Raw genomic sequence first — 22,981 nt, 5'->3', positions numbered from 1 at the left:
TTATTTAGTGGCTACGTGTTGGACTACGTCGTTCTTTCCAACTTTTGCCTAGGCTGCGAGGTGGGCCCAAAGCCTAGTAGTGAAGGCTATCAAGAATGGAAGGCTAACCACAAATGCCAAAAAAATACGAACAGCAAAGCGGGGCAAATGGAAGTGGAGGCGGCTCTAATTCTATTTCAGAGGTCGCTTGAACGCCATGGCCTGCACTACACAACTATGCTGTCTGATGGAGACTCTAGGACATTTTGCGCCATACAAGACGCCAAGGTGTATGGTTACATTGACGTGCAGAAGGAAGACTGTATTAATCATGTACAGAAACGGATGGGCACCGCATTGAGAAACCTGGTGCAGAAACCAAAGTGCGATGGGAAAAGAGGCCTTGGTGGGAAAGGCAGGCTCACAGGTGAGCTGATCACCAGGCTGAGCACATATTATGGCCGGGCTCTGAAATCGCATGAAGGTGACGTGGGCGAGATGCAAAAGGCTGTGATGGCCACATACCGCCACGTCACCTCCACTGATGAATGCTCGGACCACAGTCTGTGCCCAGCTGGTGAAACTTCATGGTGTCGGCACAATGCCGCAAAAGCAAAGGGTGAGCCCGACCCCAGGCATGCCTACAATCTACCGAAAGACGTGGCAGAGGCATTACTACCGGTTTATACCCGGCTTTCGGAAAGAGCCCTGCTTCAGAGGTGCGAACGCGGCAAAACGCAGAACTCCAACGAGAGCCTACATTCGGTAATCTGGAGTTTGGCCCCCAAGGAGCACCATGCGTCCCTGTTCGCTGTTGAAGCAGCTGTTGCAGAAGCAGTGCTGCGCTTCAACACGGGCAATTTGAATTCTGCAACGGCAATCTTAGGTGAAATGGACATGAATGCGACAAGTACTGGTGCCAGGAGAGCGAGAGAAAAAGACCATCGTCGCAGCATTGTCTCCAACAAGAAAAGAACAGCCTCATTGGAACTCCGGAAGCTAGTGAAGAGGAGGCATGAGCACAGAATGCATTCAGACTATGCTTCTGGTGCGTTTTGAGGTTGTCTTGTTGCATCTTCTGCAATAAAAATGTGTGCCCACGTTTTTTCTCGATTTCTCAAAACGACAATTTTCATGTGCTTCCCATTATGCCGGAGCAATATCTCTTGTTCTATCTGGGTTATCATTACGATTTCTTTTTTGTTTCGAAGATAAATGCAGGGGATGTGTCGTAAAGTAAGTTTTATTGTAATAATTTTTGGAGAAAATTCTCTAAATGGATCTTTTGTTTCAAGTGTAGATGGGGAAATTTTTCATGTCATATTCAACATCCCACAACTTTGCTTCGAAATAGCCCAGAACAATGATTTATACTTTATTGCACACTGTGAACATACCGAATTGGTTCTATAGGTTGCACATCAATATCCAAGTTACAGTTAATTAGCTAATTAGGCCTTAATTGAAAAAGTCGCAGTTCATTATATCTTTAAAACTAATTGTCACAGCAAAAAAAGAATTAGATTTTTGAAATCAGCAGTAAAATCTACTTAGGCTCTCCAAATTTGACTGAGGTACTTGCAAAAATAAAAGAGTTTTTGGAAGGTGTAGCATCCCCCCTTAAATAAAAGCATTCCTTATTTAGATAGAAGAAACTGTTTTGACGTGCGTGACGTACTCACAACCTCCATACGTGGCGCAAAAAAGAACAAAAATGCAGTTGCTTTGCTCCACGGAGTGCTTCGCTTCGTCAGCCGCCATGTTTGTTTTGACATCCCGCACTGTTACAGCAGCGGCAGCCTGTTGGTCGACTTGTGTTCATCCCGCAGCATTTTTTTTTCCTGAGACCACCTTTTTTTTTTGTGTGTGTGTGCTTTGTGATCGTCTGTTGAAGCGCCGTTTCACCATGGGGCGGTATGCGAGCTTTACTGCTGCGTTCAAGCTGAAGGCGCTTGACTATGCGCTAGAGCACGGCAACCGCGCTGCCGGCAGACATTTCGGCGTCGACGAAAAAAACAGCGCGACATGCTCATGGCTACTAACAGCCGGCGATGGGCTTTCCGCAGACCCAAATCTGGCAAGTTCCCCGACATTGAAAAGGTAGTCCTCGAATACGTGAAGGACATGCGCAAGGACGGTTATGCAGTGTCATTAGACATGATACGGATGCAGGCGTGCAGTTTCCCGGAGGCTGGGAATAGCCACAAAGGACTTCCGCGCCAGTTCCGACTGGACGACACGCTTCATGCAGCGGAATGGACTGTCGCTGGCATTTCTAACGCGCTCGACGGAATGGAAGATGACCCTCTGTGGGACAGTGAAGACACTGCCGGTTCCGACAGGGAATCGTGCAGCGATGACACTGACGCCAGTGATGTTTCGGAGTCTGAATGAACGTCAGGGGGTCAAAGAGGTAAAAAATAAAACGGAAGTGTGCCATGCATGTAGCTCCTGCATAATGCGTGCATTTTATTACAAAGGTAAGCCTTAATTAAGTTTTATTTTAGGTTATGTTCATGATAGCTACCATAAGAATTCTGATTAGCGACTTTTTTCGTTTTCGGTGCTTAGATATATTTTTTCGCGGAAAATTTACCCCGCGTAATGATCACATCCCGAAGTTAGAGTCAATTTTTTTTTTTTTAAGTGCGATCATTATGCGAGTATATACGGTAGTTTTTCTTCCTATTTGTGCGCGGGACATACCCAGTCTTTTTTAAATATCTATGCGCCACAACTGTGTTCACGAACAGTGCAAGTGTAGAGACATCGCAGCGGACAAACACACAGCACGTCGCGAGTGTCAACCATGTCCAACCAACTAGCCCCTACGCTGGCCCTTCCAAGCACATAGCAATCGAATGTCACGAAACTTCTCGCGCCAACCCACTGTTGCTTCCTGCAAATACACAACTCTACGGCCCAACAACATGCACGCTATTTTCGATGGACGACGACAGGATTTGCTGTCGCTATGGCTGTCGCAAAGAGCCATTCGTCGCCATCGCGTCACAGGTTTCTGACCAGAAAAAAATCGCTGGTCACCCACAAAAGGTTGTTACTAGTTTTCGCAACATGGTCCCAGATTCTCGCTTTGGTTGCAATCGAGGCAGTCGTATTTTGTCGCTAATCTTGTTATCGACAGTTTGTTTTGATGCTTTGGTGGCAGATTGCTGCAATGTCGGTTGCTTGCTACAATGTCAACAGCGGCGATGCGGACGGCGTGCGAGATTGCCACGAAGTTGGCAGAGCGCTTAGAGGCGCCGTAGCACACGCTTTTGAGCGCCCCTTGAGATCACAGCAGATACCACTGTTGCGGTAAAACAATTGCGAGAAGATAGTCGCGAAACGCTTTTATGGTGTGAATGGGCAGCGCGGGAACAGCTTCCAGAAGACAGTGCCTTCAGCCACCAAAGATAAATGAAATGCAACAAAGAAGCTGAGTGACCAAACGTTTTTTTTTTTTTGCATTACTGCATGTTTTTTTTTTGTTCACACCAAAAAAGGTTTTCACGAAATTTGTCGCATAATAAACGCACCCCCAACTGTACTCAGATTTTTCGAGAAAAAAAAAAAGGTGCGTTCATTAGCGAGTAAATATGGTATGCGAGTACACAATTTTTCAGTAAAGCTGGCTGAATGATAGGAGTGTGCAAGTTATGGGAGTAAATACGGTATTCACCAATGAATAACAAGCACACCCCTTTCCTTCCACCATATTCACCGCTTTATTCGCACATCGATGGCAAATAAAAAACATTTAATGAGTCCGTATTCCATAAAGCATTCAATTAGAAGTCCGGGTTTGCATTTATTCTTGGCGACTCTTCTACCACCCTCTTGAATATTGATCTGCGACTGAGCAAATGCTTTCCCTCTAAATCTTGTCGGATTATCTTTCACTGTAAGAGGGGCATTTGCTCGGGATTTTACGGTGAGGTTAAATGGTCAAACATATTTGAATGTGTCGTACATGGGTCCACTGTACCAAGCATATATTGTACACTAAATATTGGAAAACCACTTCTGCTCGTAGAAGTTCAATGCACGGGATGAGCACCTCGTTCAGGGTTACAAGGCGGTCATAATGATGCCCTCAGACTTGAGATCCCAGCAGAAAATTCAAAAAATGGCACATAGTTTCCGCTTCCAAAATTTAGAATCTCTATCAGTTGACCGTACAGCTGAGAAATGTATCTCATGAAAACTTCCCTGGCACCTTTAGCACATGCTGCACTATTTCGCACACCACAAAGACTTGAGCGTAAAAAAATTTCCTTAAGTTAGATTCACAGGGATCATAATCCCATGACAATGATGACCCTGAGCTTACCTTCTTCCCACTTGCAGCTCCAACCTTGGCCTTCTTAGTTCCCCGAACCTTCTTCATACGGTTCTTGCGTTCTTTTCGCTGCTTGCGGCCTGTTCTGCCCTTCTCACCAAGGCCATTCTGCAGAAACACATAAGCATTAAGCATGATGTGCCTTTATCATCAACCCAAGTCAGCAGTAATGCAGAATTTGGCATAAAATGCTCCATATCTACAACTTTTTTCCATAATACACAAAAAAAGAACATTTCTTGAAATGCTTCAGATTATTTGGACTAATTTCTAACAACCAAGCTAGTAATGAACTACTTCAGTTACCTGGCTACAATGTGCATTTGACTTAAGCATACTGAAGATAAAACTGAACAACAAATCCTCAACCAAGTCCAAGTCTTCATTCACTAGGCCATTGTGGCTTATTTTTTGCTTGTAGGTGTGTACTATTGGGTCGCACGGTGCTTAATTGCACCCCTTAACTCTCTGTGTGGATGATCATGGCAAAAATTCTTTCGAGTCAGTGCAAAGACTGATAAACTAGAGATTCAGACTCGGCACAAATGCAATGCCTTCACAGATACGTATTATAGGAGCAAAAGAGCATTGTGACAGTAGCTTTTGAATATGCCAATACAACCTACAGCCGACCACTAACGTATCATGATGGGAACCTTGAGCGTCAACAGCAGACACTAAGCACTGCACAATGCTATTGGCTGCTGCCTCCTCGTGAGGGACCATGAAGATTACCGCAGAAAAAAAAAAAAAAAGAGCTCAAAATCCTTGCATTAAGCCAACAAGATAACTGCTGCTCCTCTGGCAACTGTGCACACTCAGCAGCAAAGCAGTTTGTCCAATATAACAGGCACCGCACAAAAGCATGATCATGTAAACAAAATTGCTAATGCAATTGACAAAACGGTTTCTGTGCTTTGTTTTGCAAAGCTGTTTCTTGCGTCTAGCAGCACATGTCGCACCGCACAAAAGCATGCTCATGTAAACAACATTGCTAATGCAATTGACAAAACGGTTTCTGTGCTTTGTTTTGCAAAGCTGTTTCTTGCGTCTAGCAGCACATGTCAGCCTAGCTAGCTGAGAAAGTTTGTCTGGTGCAGAGGAAAGTACACGCACTCCCATGTCCCTGTTTATCATGTCCACGTCTTAGTAGTGCACTCTTATTTCAAACAATCATGTATCACAAATTCGCCCAATCAACCATATTGACAAGTTATATTTCTGATGCCGTCCCAGGGGTGGGGGGAGAGAGAAAAAATTATGATGCGAATGAAATGCCCCTTATATATCGCAAGTTCAAAAAAAAAAAAGGTAACTGCATGTCCCCAGGTTAAATTTGGTAAAAAAAAAGTTAAACAGGTATAGTACCATACCTGCCTGCCAAGTTCAACAATTCTGTCTGAATCCAAGAGATATCCGCAAGGGGAGGGGGGGGGAGGGGCATTGGTGTTGGTTTTATAATGGCTTGGAGTGGCCGAACACACGAATGTAGTTTCCCACTGAGCTGAGAGTCTCAAAGGGGTAGCAAAAGTACTCCCGAAATATTGTGTCATCAAAATAACTTCCAAAATCTATTTCTGTCAAAACAACTCTCGCACGTTGCATAAGCCTGGCGCTGGCTTTTTTCATCATTAATCTCCCAGTCGCAAATGCAAACTTCGTATCACGTCCACTGCCAAGACCTTGGTTCGGTGCTGAGTGCAATCTTCGCAACGTCCAATCTTCTATATTCTATACCGCGATTCAGAAAAATTCTAATTTTGGCCCAATGGACAATTTGGCTGGGGGATTTCACAAATTAGTATCTGCCACGGTTCACAAAAAGCCTGGAGCAGAATGACCTGCATTTTTGTCAATGCGGCCAGAAACTCACAGAAATTTCGATTTCAGAGAGATTTTCATGAGAACCATATAAACGGAAGAAACTGTCGTAATCCGAGAGTCCCAGACAATCTAGGAGACTTGGCAGGTATGATATGGGTTACACTGTATTGTTGAAGCTCATGTTATGAGGTTACAGCACAGATGAAAAACGGATTGCACTGAATGATTATTAACTGAACAACCACAGATCTGCACAAAGACCAATTCCTAGCTAACTGTACGTATGAAAGATGCCCGTCATTCTCAACCACGCTGGCATTTACTGTAAAGATTTTTAGGTTCTTCCTATTGAGTGCTTTTTTTTTCGATTTCAGTTCGTTAGCCCCGAACACAGTGGAATCCCAATTAAGACGTCCCCCAGTCATGCAATGACCCACATTTTATGACAAACCTGCTTGAACCCAGTGAAACTCCGTAGAAATAATTCATCGAACACGTTGATTATACTAGAATTTACGCAGACCCTTAATTTTATAGAAACCCTCTGGTACAGTCCATGAAAAACACTATGAATCAAGCTTGCATTGAAAACTTGCAGGATCAAAGTTAAAATGAACTTCAGTGTTATACTACCACATTTTGAACAAAACTAATATGCCATTTAATTGATCAGAAAATTTGCCTTTCTTTAATAAAAAAGTTTGCCTTTTTATAATGAAAAAAAGTTCTCCAGGAAGTTTATTTTTATTGTAATCCAGTTTTCCTGCCTGTAAGATCCCTTCTACATATGCAAACCCCCACGTGGTCCAGGGCTGTAACCTGGAAGTCTACATGAAGTAACTCGAGTTGTCAGTAAGCTTGTCTTCAAGGTGCCAACATTTACCAGTTTTGCACCCCTTCCCCCTTCAAACTTTCTGGTCAACAAGTAGCCGAGTATCTCCCTTTGTTTGTACTACTCCCGGTCACAGTCCTCAAGCAAGAAAAAGGATGAGACTGGGCTACGTTCAGCAGGCTTCATAAGACAAGTGGCACATGACCAATAGCACTTCAAAAAAACTATTTTATGGAAACTCAACAAAATGTGCTCTGCTGCCATTTTGCAATGGCAATAACCCTGCCCCCTCTAAAAGGAGGTCGTTGCCAATGTGGTTTCAATTCTTATGCAAAGAAAATTTTAGAAGCCATTTGATCAGAGACGTGCTTTAGTACACCGTTTTTTAGGATAAAAAAATTTGCTAACACCACCAATAAAATGCTTGGAAATGCTCGGCACTCAATTTAATCTACCTCCTTCTGTGCAGCAGAGGTCTGCACTGTGGGCTCATTGAGGCAATCTGTACTAACTTTTGCACAAGACTGGGTGCCACCACGTATATTCTTAAGTGTTCACAGAGTTCAGACTACGTGGCACCTAGCTTACATGACTGCTTCACATGGTCCCAAACATATAATCGAGGTTCTACTGTATATGTAAGACGCATCAATAATAAACCTTCAAGTTTCAGCTGCACTTGCCTGTAGTCTTTTTCAATATTTTAGCTGAACCATAAAGCTAAGATTATGCTGTCAGCTACTACGCATGTACATGTGTCGCTCTGCATATCAGCTGTGCATCTTCGTACAAACACTTACCCTGCACAATCTGTACTTGGGCTCGAACTTCTTGGCGTAGTCCAGGGTGTCGTAGATCAAGGCAAAACCCGACGTCTTGCCACCGCCAAACTGTGTGCGGAAGCCAAAGCAGAACACAACATCGGCCGTTGTGTTGTACATGGTGCTGAGCTTCTCACGCACCTCCTTCTTGGAGACTGTACCCCTGTTCGGATGGATGATGTCCACCACCTGTCCAGACAAAACAAAGAGAACACTGGATTTCCAGGGGCCACAGTGGCTAGCCCTGCACACTGACCATTGTCTGTTGATACTAAAACAGCCACCAGATAAAAGCCTCGAGCTAGCCACACTGCACAATGCCAGCAAGTGTTAATTGTAAAATACCTGAGGGGAATTTCAGTTGAACACAATTAAGCATGTTTGCTTTGACTGAATGACTCACAGCTACACGATGAAATCTTTCTACATTAGACTTAAGCTTACACTTCACCATTCTCTCGCATTTGTTCACTGAAAGAACTTCAATTATTTCGCACAAAAAAATTTCACTCACTATTTCGAGAATGTAAACTGTGTTGGGGAGAAAGGGTCATGTGACGAAGAGGTTTAATTCTAGTGACTGCCCCTACGAGGGGCATAATCCAGATATTTCTTGATAGTTGACATTGGCACTGTGCACAAATTTCTGCTCATACCTGCAATGTGACAGCATGGTTAACAATTCCTTTGGTCAATGAAATGCAAAATTCAAAGAAAAATTTGTGTGTCACACATATTCTGGAGATAAACCTGACAACAGTAAAAGCTAGTTAATATGGATTTCAGACAACCGAAAAAAATATGTTCAAATTAGTTTAATGCCAAATAATCAGAAGTACCAGGAAAACAAATACCACATACATCAACAGTCCTTTTCTAGATGAATATGTAAATCCTGCACTTCTTTTTAATAGTAGCCACGTGAAAGCCACGATTTCCGTCATCCTGAGACTGTTCCCAACGCAACAAACACAGTACCAGGCTACAATGTTTATTCATTCACAACAAGCTTTGCACCCCTGTCTTATGTACTGCCCCCCCGCAACACACGAACACAATAGTTCTCTCACAGGTAAGGTGCCTGGCAAGTGGTTGTCTCTTCCTCACGATACGGCAAACGAGTTATATGCCACTACATTCACTATAGCTGAAAGCTTTTCATCTTCAACCGCTTCCGCCGTATTCACGAGTTTCGCGACGTTGTGCACCCATTGTATGAAGTCAAAATGTAACTGCACAGCGCCCGATCCACATATGGACAAAACAGTGGTCACTAACGTCGCATCGTTCCAGTTGTCTGCGAACACCTTATTCGCTCTTACCGCACATTTTCAGTGCTCCCAAAATCGGTGAATTAGGTCGGTGGAAGCTAAATGTGACTGAATTAATGTTTGATGCCTATAAATAATCCATATCGTGTGGTGGCCAGAACCAGGAAACAAGTCTAGTTTATCAGATTTCCATATTAATATTAGTCAAAATAACGAGCTTCTATTCTATAAGTATAACACCTAAATCAAATATCTTCTATACTGCACTATTTTCAAATGCAACAATGTTTTAATGTCAAAGCCTGGAAAAAGTTACGGCTACTATAAATTGAAATAGAACATATCTATTGAATATTGGACAGTGCGAGATGTCTGAGAAGTTGGCTCTTATTGCAAAAGGGTTTTAGCGAACTAGAAATTATCACTTGTCATCAATATTTCAACCAATGATTCTTTGTCACCACAGCTCTCATGTTGGGCAGCCACTGATCCACTTTTAAACTGCCTTTAACAACTCAATGACTGTACTAAAATGAAAGAACCTCAAACTGATGATTATCAACAATATCGAGCATGGTAACAAAAAGTCAGATGTCACCACCACTCACAGCATTCAAGGAACCCTTATACCGCTGTCCCACAACAGATCTAATGTCATTTACAACAAATTACATTAAGTGGACCTAATGTCATTTTACCTGTATGCTGTCACACGAAGAAAACAAATGTCATTTTAAAAGGATGACCATGACTTTAGCCCTCTTGAGCCGTGACTTTGGGAAAAATAAAAATGCATTAAAACTTGCATGTAACATGCGCCTATTCTCAAAAGTGAATTTTTGTCACTAAAAAAGTGCTCCTAGCATATAAACACAACCATTTTACACAACCTGACGCAGTTACACGACACAAACGAAGTCAAGCGAAGAGTCACTCAAAAACAAACATGGTGGACAATATTACAGGGCGGTGAAGTTGTAGCATGGGTGCATGACCGAATCCCCAGCCACAGAAATGACATGATGGCAGAAATTTCGTGCAGTAACCACCTTGATCACCACAACACGTGCAATCGAACTATCGACACCGGCGATACAGGCAACGACAACGGAGCATGAATGAAGCATGGCCAACGTCCAGCCACTATAGTTGAGGGTAGCTTTCTTCTTTAGAAATATGCAACCTTTCGCATGTGCTACTACAAGGTAATTTTGTAAAAAAAATAAGGTATTTACAAATTACAACAGATACATATACATAAGTCAACAGCTCTCTCCCTAAATGTCCCTGGCATCGACTATGCATTCGGCCCGAAATCGAATGCAAATGTGTTTGGATAACTCATTCGACTGAAAATGTCATTTTCATTAAATGGCATTGCTTCCCCCGTGTGACAGCAAACAAATGACACCATAAACGAATGACATTTGCTCTATCTGACATTAGATTTGTCGTGTGACAGGGGTATTGGTGTCATGCTGAAAAACGCCATTATGGCCAAGGCAGCCTAAAGGCTTCCAGTGCCCGACTTCTACGCACGGCTGGACATAAAAACGCTGAGTCATCATTTACACGGACACCATTTTTCTCGCGTACAGCCCACATATAATCTGCGCCCCAACCTTAAACCACACAATTTTTTTAGCACTAAAACAAACCTGCAGCTTTAGCATGTCAAAAGTAGAGTACACAATCATGCTCTTTACACAGAATACTAAAAAAAAAGTCACTGCATGAAAAGCACCAACGCCTTACAAGCTGCATGTGTAACCAGCAATGCTTTAAGTAGGAAGTGCCTAAGGGGAAAGCCAGTCTGCAGTCCGTAGGCTTGACTAACAACTATTCATAAATTGGTCATTGCAAGATAAAATCGAATATGTACTCTATCTGCACATCATGACAGATCAATTTAGCACCTAATGCATGCTGATCATCCTACACAAAAGCAACCTTAACCCCTCATTAGCACACCCACTCAAAGTGACACTAAACTTGCTCCCTTGAGTAAGATATAAAAACTCAAATCAATTTCTGTGGTGCAATCATTAGGACAAAACTATTAGCACAGAGCAACCTTGACCGACATGATCCCCAACTTGCAGACACTGTGCCCAGATTACCACTGCCCATAGGCACTTGTGCATCACGAGTGCTATTGCATGAAATAAATGTATCTTCAAGCACGTAGAAACAAGAATACACTGCACCAGGCTTATGAAACTAACACCCTGCTTGGATGCGTTTTTTTTTTAAGCAAGGTCACAAGCACTGCAGTTGACAACCAGTGTTGCCATCGCTGAACGTCAGACATCTGCTAAAAAGAAATGAGAAATCCGCCAGATTCCGCTAGATTCTAAAACATATCCGCTAAATTTCCCGCTAGGGCCTATTTTATTCAAAAAACACTGCAATTTCGTATGATAAATACCTTTATCATTCTCAAAAGCTCCCCAAAACTTCGAGAGCTGAAATAACATATTGCCGCGAATAGTCGTTCAAGGAGTCTAACTAGAACACTTGAGGCTTCAGTGCTGCGGTCGTCGTCATTGGTGAACCTCATCACAGATGAGGCTAAAAGTTATAAATGTTCACACTGATAAAAAAAAACTCACAGGTCAACGAAAAACACATCGAGGTCTTCGTCGCCGCTGTTGTCGTCCGACACCATCTCCACAGGACCGCTGGTACTTGTTGAGCGACCAGACAGGTGACTTGGTTGCACATACGTTGCAGATGTCCCGATTGCACTAACAACTGCCGCGGGAAGTTCGTAATCAAAACAACTTTTCTGGTGTCGCTTCAGCCCCGCTCTTACGACGAGGATGGCATTTGTTGTTTCAGGCTTCAGCTTGTTCCTCAGCTTGGATTTTACTATGTTGAGCTGACTAAATGTCCTTTCTACTTCGGCATTTGAATACGGCAGCACGAGCATCGACATGGCAAATCCGGCCAGCTCGGCGAACGGGTTTTCGCCACAGGCGTCCTTATAGGAGTGAACTTCACACCAGAACGACTGCGTGGACGATATTTGCTTCCAGTCCAGGAGGGTGATTTTGCCCCACTGGTTTTGAATTTTTTCGATCGTTTCAGGGGGCACTGCCATTGCTTCCAGCAGAGGAATCAATGGCTCCTTCACGACGCACAAAGCGTTTTCGACCGATAAGAGTGATGTTTTCTGGAGAACTGTGATGTTGTTGGGAAGTCGCTGTCTGATTTGATCTACTAGCGTGGTAATAAACCTTATGCAGCTTTCTCGCATCACAGCTTCATCTGCAACAGAGAACTCGTCGGTCTTCTGAGCTTTCATGTTGTCATCGTACGTCTCAAACAGGTAGCCCAGATATGGCTTGGGATTCAAGTGGTCCTCAAGTCTGCACGTCAAAACGTCAGTCTGCTCTGTCGGAATTACGACTTTTTCAACCAAGCTTGAAAGCAAAGTCATGAGGTCTTTCAGCAGCTTTGTTTGATCCGCATTTTTCGCCTCGAATGCCTTGTTAACCTTCTGAACATCTGTCAGAATCGGTCTCAAAAAAACCAAGTACCCCAGATTGATCTGGTTTTCGTACATACCATACAGCACCTCAGCCGCATAGCACTTTTCAGTGCGCCTTGCAATCTCGAAGTGCGCCTTCAATTCAGTCCACTGGTCTACGATCCTCGATACGGCTATTTCGAGGGATAGCCATCGCGTCCTGCACGCTTGCACAATCTTCAGTGGTTCATCGCCGTCATTCATCAGACCGTAGAGCTTCTTGTACGCCATTTGCCGGGCAGGGGATCTTGCGAACCAGTTGTACGTTTCGCTTATTAAGTATTCTAAGATTCTCGGCAATGCTTCCGCCGTAGCAGCCGACGTGGCTAGCTGCTAAGAGTGGCAGACGCAGCGTATCAGTACGAGGTGGGGAGCCTCAGCTTTCAACTTCCGATGAACGCCATTATTGATACCCGTCATAACGCTAGCGTTGTCTGTCCCTACGCCTCTCATCCTTTCCAGTTTAAGACAGTACTCCATCAGAGTGGATTTCACGGCCGCCACAATTCCATCTGCCGTGCACACTTCCAAGGTGCACAAGTTAAGGAATGTGGTCATGATCCTTGACTTGGTGACACTGTGATAGATGATAGAAATGGCAAGGAATTTTGTGACACTGATGTCGGTCGACTCATCTATGATCAAGCTGTAATAGCTGTCGCCAATGTCCTGTGCCAGATCCGCCTTGAAGTGTGGGCCAAGAACGTTCTTAATCACGGAAGCGCACTTGGAGCGGCGCATTTGATACGCTCTTGCAGCTTCGCTGTCAGGAAACGACTTCTTATAGAGTTGGCACAAGTGATCGGCAGTCATAATTGAAGAATGTTCGGCGATAAATAGAGCTGTTCTGCCCTCAGCGGCATTCCCTGGTTGGACTTGCCTTTTTGAAGTGAAGCCCAGTTGCTTCTGGATCGAAGAACTGCCAGCCAGTTCCCTATGCTTCTTGGTGTTCGCATGAGCTTTCAGGTCCGAATATCTGCTGCCTAGTTGACAGCCGCAGTGCTTGCACGCCGCAACTTGTTTTCCATCAGCAGACGCTTTGCACTCCAGCCATTTGCTGAGTAAGGGATCCTTTAACCACTCCGTCCTGAACTTCTGCGAATATACCACTTTCGGCATAACTCAAGAGGAAGGGGAGTCAGGTTACACGGAGAATAAACAGAACCGTTTTTCGACACAAAGCAGCCGGACGTCCTCGTTTGTTCTCTGCAACTTCGAACGCAAAAAAACAACTGGGTGGCTACTTCGCCAATCGCCTCGCTTCCCACCGGGACTACAGGCGCCCCCTGCCGCTTGCGGTGCAAACAGCGAGCCCGCTCCCTGCACGATAGCGGACTCACTGTTTGCACGGCAAGCGGCAGGGGGCGCGCAGAGTCCACAGATTGGTGCATCGCAGCTCGTCCGTTGTTTATTACTCAGAAAGCGATCGCCGCTTTGAAACCTCACGGATTTGTTTGTCTGAGATAGGCGGAGCAAGTGAACAGAAGCCTCTGAAGTTAAACAATTTCCGCATTTTTAGAGAACACGGGAATGGTTTCTTGCAGGGCGATTTTGAATTGGTCCACTGCGTGAGGTATCCGACAGAAATCCGCTATGTACAAAAATAGCCCGTCAGAAAATCCGCTAGCCGCTAGACTGATTTTTTTCCCGTCGAAATAAAATAAAATCCGCCAGATTTAGCGGGAAATCCGCTAAATTGGCACCACTGTTGACAACTTAGGCATATAAGTCGCCCAACCAGAGTTTTCCATGCACCAAGGGTTCAGCATACAACAACCTACTGATGTACAGAACTTATGATCACATGCAAAAAATCCACGAATCTATGGACAAGCTGCAAACCATTCCCTCTCAGCTTTAACATTTTAACCATAGAGAAAATTTTGAATTCATTTCTCATTGCAAAACAACACAAGATCAGCACAGAGGGAAACTGTATTTTGGACTCCCTGGATTCGTCATGCACGACACTTAAAGGGCTACTAAATCACCCAGAGGTCGAAATTCAGTAGTGGTGGGGAAGTTGTGCGCAGGTGTACAACCATGGAGCCATGAAAATTTTTCGAAATGGTGCTGTAATAGCAGAGTTGGACGCATTTGATTATTGACTGCAGCAATCGCTCATTTCACTCTTTCCTTGGCTACCCGCCATCGGTACACTCTCGAAAAGCCATTTTGCTCTCTCGCTGAGTGCCGCTCCCAATCTTGTGCAGCATACGTCATTGCCGACTCGCTGAAACAGTTTACTTCCGGTTGCTGCGACTTCATCCCTTTATCGACTCAGTCAATGGTGTGCTTGTTGGTGAACCGCCGCTGCCATACCAGCCCATGCTTATAAGAATCGTGCCGGTAGAGACCTTGTGTTACGGGCCGCAGTAGCAGATTCTCAAACATGCTCTCGCATGAGGGTAACATGGTGGATAATAACAAACAACATGAACAGCAGCTTGCGGACTAACCCAAAGTCAAAGGCTCTTGCACGACCAATCACAACGCATTTGTGCTGCGCGCCAGAGATAAGCTCATGAACAGCTGCTTACGGACTAATCGAAAGTCGAAGGCTCTTGCACGACCAATCACAGTGTATTTGTGCTGCGCGCCAGAGATAAGCTTTTCGACAGCATGCAGAGGTTAAGAGGAGGGATTATTCCTTGAAATTTGTAATGCATTGGTGGCTTGAAGCACTGCCTCGTGTAGAATCGATAGCAATGGCATCCTGCACACGATGCGCATGTTCACTTGAAATTTTAAAAAGTATCGGAAGCGGTTTAGGGGTACAGAGGCCTTTCTGAACAGAAAATGGAGCCACTTTGTCCTGGATTAAACTGCACCCTCATTCTTGGAAATGTAATGCCATGCCATGTAAAAGAAAGGACAAGTCCACTGATGTGCCACAAATTGAATACAAAATAAAGCTTAAATGAGCAAAAGTACCATACCATATAGCAAGCCCATGAGGCGGCAAACAGGCAAGGCCTTGGCGCACCCCCGTGGAAGGCCTAGGCGAAGCAATTCTATTGATGGTATTCAACTAGGTTAATTTCTCCCCATCTTCCTCCATTTAATATAAATACTACCTTGAATCCTGGCATTAACTAGTTTTTTGCATCCACTGAATATGCTCCTGGTAAAGACCTATCAAGCATACTAAAGCTGTTAATACCTTTGTCACATGGGCATGCTAATTTCAATTACGACAAACCTCAGTTAATTGTTTATATTTTTAATCTCAAAACTGAAAGTCGAGTGACTTGCTTCACGAGAAAATTTATCCGTAGTTTGGGTCATGAAGGAAGTCAAGTGTCACCCAGTTTTGTGATTAAAAATATAAACATTAACCGAGGTTCGTTATAACCGAGGTTAACAAAGCATGTGTCACAAGGGTGTAAGTCATGCTATGCCCTTCACATAAAGGCCAAATTTTAGTTTTTGCGCTGCCAGGACACGTTGGAAGATGCAAGCAATGACTCAGCCTTTGCTGATGATCGTGTCAGACGCACATGCAGTGTATGCAGTCGCAAAGGCTGGGACACTTGAAAACTTCCATTTCAACTCAACACAAGTCACAATAGTAAAAACAGTGCACCTGGCAGCAATGGCACGTCGGGTAAAATCACATGAATTAGAGTGCTCAGAGCATGCTAAATTAAATCACCCAACTCAAATTTTGATACGCCCAATTCTTGGGGCAAGAAAGCCTACCTGAAGTTTACAGTTTTTTCTAGGCTTGCACAAATGGATTTTTACAGTAAAAATGCTCACTAGAACTAAGTGCAAGCACGGGGGTGCAACCAAATGAATAATGGTTGGGGCATTGCCCTAAAACGAGTCTCCCCAAGATGTAGAGAGCTTTACTGGGCGCGAGGCCCACCACTGGAGGCGTGAGTGCTGCAATCGCTGCGACGTGCATGGTTGGATCGCGTGACCTCGCCTCGCTCTGGCGAAGGAAAGCTGGCGGATGGATGCGTTGTTTTTACCGTGACTTTGAGGTGTTTTTCATTTTTTAAAAGCGTTGTTTTGCTCTCGCTTCATATGTGCGGACTTCTACAGACTGCACAATCCGGAAAGTTGCAGTAAATGTTACCGGCAGCGTGCCACAATGCACTACATACGTGAGGGCACTGTCACAATCGCTGGCTAAGCCATTGTCACCTCTCTCTTCCTCTGTTGCGGTTGTTATGAACACCAACCATGAATGCTCACATAAAAGCAGAACGTTTCAGTTGCCACATGGGGGGCCTCGTTCACAACGAAATATAAATGTGCAAACAGTCCCATTATGTACATTTTAAAATAGGACGTATGTGTGTACATGTGGGGGAAGTTGCCGTCATTCTATTCAAGAATTTGCGCCGTTGTCTAAATTGTCAGTCAAGATATAGCCCGGAAGTCCAGTTTTTTTCCCTTTATTTTCGATAACTTTACCTTATTCTGGTCTATTTCATGGCCAGTTGCTTCTGTGTGTTCGGCCAGCCCGATCGACAAAACTTCCTTCTTACATTGTACATGTGCTCCAGTCTGACGAAGGTTACTTCCCTCGCCAAGGTAACCTAACAGCTGCCTGTGCCACTACTGCCCTCCTCCCCGAATGTCTGTTTCCATGTGTGTACCCAACTACACTGGTTTCCATCCGGCAGTAGTAGTGTACCCATGGGTGGCACACCAAGTCTGTGCCTCCACCCCAATTTTTTCCCATGGTGTACAGTACACAAAATAACGGTCTACCACATCGGCCTGCCCGGGCCCAATTCTAATCAAGGTGACGCCCCCTCTGAAAAAATTTCTGCCAATGTCCTTGCGGTCTGCGACTTCAGCTCACAGGGTTCCTCGCTTATAGATTACGTCTGTAGAACGGGTCCATAGCCACTGTCACTTCCTCTGAATGTTTTGATCTACAAGCGAAAACGTGGTCAGCTTCGAAAACTGATTCATCTGCTAAGAGCTGCTGCGAAATATCACACAGCCTATTAATGAAGCTGTGAAAAAAAAAAAAAAAGAAAGCCGGACACTGGCAATTTGACTAAAACATGAAATTACCGTTTAGATCACGCTACGCAATACCTCACAGCATGCTCTTTCAAGGGTGCAAAATGATAAGGCTGGCAGATCTCTTTTTTATCACAGTTTACCCCTCGGTAGAAACTCTGGAACATTTATTTATAATTAATTTTCACCCATGTGTGGATTTATAGCCACTGAATGTGAAACATGTGACCACAGTAGAAATTTAGTGCAATAAAGGATCGTGCTGCAGAGAAAAGTCAATATTGACTGAGGCACGTGTGTGTGTGATTCTCACGTTTGCCCACAATCATAACAGAAAGGTTGCGGCTGTAAAAATGCTGTGCTACTTCCCACAAAGCAGGGAATCAGCTTGCGCTATGCTTCATAGGGCTATGTGCACTAAACAAATATGTAAATTTGTCCATGCTTGTGATGTCAAACGCGGCCCGTATTCAGATGCAAATATACAATGAATGAAATAGAGTGGTTGCGTGCATTTCTTGCATCAAAGATACATTTTACGCGGAATGACGCGTTTACGTGGAATGACGAACCAGCGCGCTCAGCCCTCGTGGTTTTCATTTTGGTGACCATAGCAGACGGCGCCGCCACTCGGGCATTATGAAAAGCGCAACGCTTTTCCGGGCCATTATTTTGCACTTCGTAAAGTCAAGGAAGAAGCTCCAGCAGTATTTTACTGATTTTGTTGAGTGAAGTACCGCAAGAATAATAAAAAAAAGGAGACAGAAGCAGCTGCGGGCTGTACACGGGAGGGCGGCAGAGCAATCCAACCATGCACGTCGCAAGGATGCTTCCACATGGTGGCACCACGGTATGTCCTCGCGCCCAATAATCACAAACACCATACCGAAAAGCACCCTAGCGAGCCCACTAATAGTACCCTCTAATCAGGGGTGCAACAGCCGAAATAGAACTTGTATCAGTTTTTGGAGCATAAAAATGTCACATTTGGAGCATTCAAATTGGAGCAGGTTACAGAGGAAAAAAACATTCATTTTTTTTATCACGAAAGACCAAATCTGAAGCAGGTTGAGAAACAAGGCTTAAATTTAGGGGGAAAAATATATGTACAAGCCATTCAAAATTCCCTAAATCATGCAGCCTGAATATGAACGCTGCTATTTCAACAAAAGTAGTATTTTCTTTCATTACCCCACTCAGCAAACAATAATGAGGTCCACATTAGAATTCGCCACGCCTGTCAAATTGTTTAAGAGTCTGGGGATTCAAATGTCGATCTCCCTAGATGGTGACAATGAGATTCGTAAAACTGGAAAAAAAAACTAGCGCACAATTTTGTGTGGTTTTTTTTACGGCTGCCAAAATGTCATACAATACTCCAAATCATTTTGCCAGTAAATTTTGTAGACGTCAACAATCCTATTATTGCTTGCAATCATTTGGCGTATACATGCATCAGTAATTGAACAAACTGTGCTGTGTCTAGAGACTACTGCTTCCAAATCTTAAAACGCTTTTCCGCAGGCCACCCATGTACTACGGCGAATGTTTCTGCATAGGTTCTGCAACAAGACCCAGAAATTTTATAACCACAACCCAACCCCCCCACCCCCGCTTGTTTTTGTTTTTTTTTGAAGAGGTTAGGTTTAGGGCACAACTCGGCTCGCTTGCAAGGCGTGTTTGACCAGATACAGTAACACCGGCATGTGCCCGTTGGCCTGGCGACGGCACCAGATATCTATCGCAAGTAGCGTTGCTATGGCAACTAACGTGGTCATGGAATGAACTAATGCTGGAAGCGTACGAATTCAGCGTACGAAACCATTAGACACTACGCTTCCAGCTGTAGTTGCTAATGGTTTCTGACATGCCATGGCCACGTTCGCAGACTAGAAAATTCATATTTCCCGTGAAATGTTGCTCGCTACCGCAACACATTTTTGTCTTGAACTTGCTTCATCCCGCTGGTAGACATCCGCTGCAGTCAGTGAACCGCTGGGCACAAGGCGTTGTTACTCCATCCGGTCGATTGCATTCCACGAGCGTCTGTCTTGGCCTAATTAACAACTATTTTACACCACATTTAAGGGTTAGGGTCTGACCGCTTGGATTGATTGATGACACAAACTACAGGTGACCAAAGTGGCCTCCATTTCTCGCTCAAAATGAGAACTTGAGAAAATTTTCAGGCTGGTCGGGCATTTTGGCGCAGCATGGCACAATTTCGATAAATTTCACGGTTTTGACACAGCTCGGTGCACAAATGAGCAATTGTATCAGATTGACGCAATTGGCGCAGCTGTTGCACCTCTGTCTAATGGGTACTCTTCCCTTCCAGTGTTTATGCCAAGATTCACTCTGAAGCTCACTCTTACAAAAAGTTTCATCGAGCATATGGTAGAGAGTTTTAATCTGCAAAATAGTGCTATGTACACATCCTGCAAGGGCTTTGCATTATGTCGCATCGCTTGCCCTGATAGCGCTTTTAGTGCACGGTAATAGTCGCGCATGTAATGAGTGCGAAGCCTGTTGCGCCACCTGGTCAATAAAAATAGAAGTATGTGTTGTTTACAGCAAATTTGAGCCAATCCAATTATGATAGCCAAATTATGGCCAGACTTCAAACCCCATCAGGCTGTAGTACGGCCCCGTTGCTGTAGCTACTAAAAGCGAACAGTGGGCGCGTCTGGGAGTATGATAACCAAACATTCACGCTTTCTCCCCTATCGTTCGGTAGGTGTGGCAATCGCACCTCAATAATGGTGAAATGACGTACTCTGAGAGTCCTACTGCCTGGCGTACCTCAGTTGGAAGGACATACGCACTCCACAAACCAGATGGAGCAGCCTTGCATGCAGTGCCCTGTCCGACGTTCGTTCACCCATAGCACACAGAAGACGAAGCATGCCATGCATCCCCAATCTAAACCAGCCAGAGTATACAGTACATGTGCACATGTCATACATGCATATGTATCGCGGTTTGCGTGCATTTTGGTCTGCGCATGCTCACTACACAATATGTGGCACTATATGTATGGTGCGCCGGCACGTGCCGAAGGTACACAGTACTGAAATTCCCTAGAAAGCGGGAAATTTAGTGAACAATAATGACAAAGAGAGTAGTCTCCTCGCCATGAACTCAAGAATTGTGCGAACAATGAATACAGCACACATAAAAATCAATTTTAGCCTCCCAGATCAGTGCTTGTGCCCTATAACAGGCTTTTAAACCTGTACAGACAGTTGTTTTAGCCCTTGTGAACATTTAGCAGTCATGTTTCTTTTTTTTTTACGAAATAGGAAACTGCTCTCACTGCACAAGCTGCAGCAGTACAGCCTTCACGAATATACGCACTACATACTCTCATGGACAAATGAAGCACCCAAAAATAAAAGCTAGAAAAAATTGCAATAATTCGAGAGTGCATTTTCGTGTCTATAATTATGAGTTCACAAAATGCTGGCACTTGACTAACTATGCAAACAAATAATGACAATTTTACACTTAGAGACGAAAACAATATCCAAGAAATATGTCTTAGTTTCTACTTCAATCGTGCACGACTGTACGAAAATTGCACACGACGAAGGCTAACATAATCATGAATAGCTCACCAACTTTTAATGCATTGCACTGGGTGAGAGCCTTACAACCTTGCTGCGTAATAACAAGTAGCAATTACTTGCACATTGCTCTAGGAATACTGAACGAATTCGTGAAGCAAATTACCTGCAGGCAGTTTTTCTTTCTCCTCATCATGTTTTACGTTCCACGCACCAAAAAATACACTCGCGGCATGTATTAGTCGCCACTTTTATGAATTTAACACTTTTTACTTTTATTTTCGGTTTCAAAGCTCTAACACAAAACGTTCATGACAAGGCCGACTGCGATGATACACGGCACTCACACAGCCGCCAGAGTTGGCGTCAAGGTAACATGTTCTGGATTTAGAAGTAGCCATTTAAAACGTACATATGTAACTAAATATCTTGAAACGCGAATATCTCACTTGAGTGATACCTGCCAATTTGCTCGGGCTAGAAACGCGATTACATCTAGAAACGCGATCAGCTCGCTGAAGTGATACCAGCGTTAAGCAATTCTCGTCTCGGCAATGATACCTGCCATTTTACTCGGGCCACCTACGTGCCCACAGAAAATTACTAACGGCGGGCTCCAGTCGGTAGTCTCATGCTGACTTGAATAGATCAGATAAACACAACTTAGTGCTCGAGCAACCCCCCCCCCCCCCGAAAAAAATGCGCTGGACATTGAGAAAGTTCTCCGATAAACTAGATCTTGAACTAGAAACATGCACCGCGGCTCACGTCGTCAACCTGACATGCAGTGAACGACTTCAATGCAAGTCAAGAGGCGAAAGTTCACGCAGCCACTACGATCGCGCGCCGAGAACTCGGGAATTCACACGTGCTTTTCACCACGCTAACGGCTAAGCATTGAGGCCATGCGAGCAGTCAACGGCACCACTTCGCCGTTTCGAAAGGCTGTCAAGAAACGACTAATTTACAAGCAGAAGTCCGCTTACCATTTGTTTTCGGCATAGCAGCCGGTTTGTCATGTATTTACGGGTCCGCACTGTAACCGACGAGTCAGCCTGAAACAAAAAACGCCAACTGGCTTAGGCATCGTACGCCATGCGTTCGCTTATACTGACAATACAAACGCAAAAACGCGTTGTTACAATACCAGTTGAAGAAAATCAGTTCTTTGATCGAAAGCACCTCCATTAAATTCATTTTGTCGATCGCAAACACCACCTACACGTTAGCACGCACACATAAATCTTAACATTCACAGCAGCAGAAAGCCGGGTAACCATACACGAGAAGGAGTCGGAAATTTTACAACATCGGGAGTTCCGTACTGTAATACAACAATTAAGCAACCCATATGTTGATAGCATGCGTCAACACGATCGATTTGACGATTTCTGCCGAGTTCAACCCAAGATTAAAACTGATTTTATTTAACACAACACACTCACCATTTTAGACAGCACACGGGCAGCGCCTCAAAAGACCCCGATTAGTGAAGGCACTCGGAAGGAAGCCGGTTCTGGAGTCGACGCTAGGTGGCTGATTCCACCTCTGTAGTCTCGGGCATGACCTACTACACTCCTGACCTGCCCAGAGAGCACCTCTTCCAGCGCCCACGTTCTAGTTCATACCTTCTGCCGCTAGGGCCGTCACCTACGAGCGGCGTGGCGCTAGGCAGCACCTGTTCGCTGACGTCACCTTCACTCTTTGTAGTCAAATTTTAACCAACAAAGCACTCGTAGTGCGAATTTATGATCCACAATTTAGAAATATCCAGAAATAATAATACTAAAAGACATTCAGAATTTTTTTTGCAATAAAATGCACGCGA

The 22,981-nt window shown here is 44.3% G+C and overlaps 1 protein-coding gene across 4 annotated transcripts in view; it reads right to left on the bottom strand.

Annotated features, from left to right (window-relative positions):
• RpS24 (ribosomal protein S24) overlaps window positions 1-22,709 on the bottom strand; it is a 40,385-nt gene extending 17,676 nt beyond the window's left edge. For 2 of the 4 annotated variants that reach the window (XM_075880163.1, XM_075880164.1), the window contains exons 1-4: window positions 22,599-22,709; window positions 22,140-22,208; window positions 7,778-7,987; window positions 4,313-4,429 (exon numbers count right to left, since the gene is read on the bottom strand). In XM_075880163.1, coding sequence (XP_075736278.1) covers window positions 4,313-4,429; window positions 7,778-7,987; window positions 22,140-22,208; window positions 22,599-22,601 — 399 coding nt within the window. In that variant the 5' untranslated portion in view covers window positions 22,602-22,709. Of the gene's footprint in view, window positions 1-4,312; window positions 4,430-7,777; window positions 7,988-22,139; window positions 22,209-22,435; window positions 22,520-22,598 lie in introns of those variants that run through there. The other 2 variants (XM_075880161.1, XM_075880162.1) reach the window with 1 other exon arrangement.
• Between the last annotated feature and the right edge of the window lie 272 nt (window positions 22,710-22,981).

This window comes from Rhipicephalus microplus, chromosome X (genome assembly GCF_043290135.1).
Source record: "Rhipicephalus microplus isolate Deutch F79 chromosome X, USDA_Rmic, whole genome shotgun sequence".
NCBI lineage: Eukaryota > Metazoa > Arthropoda > Arachnida > Ixodida > Ixodidae > Rhipicephalus > Rhipicephalus microplus.
Note: the sequence above shows the minus strand (reverse complement) of the source record. Positions and strands in the feature narration are given on the sequence as shown.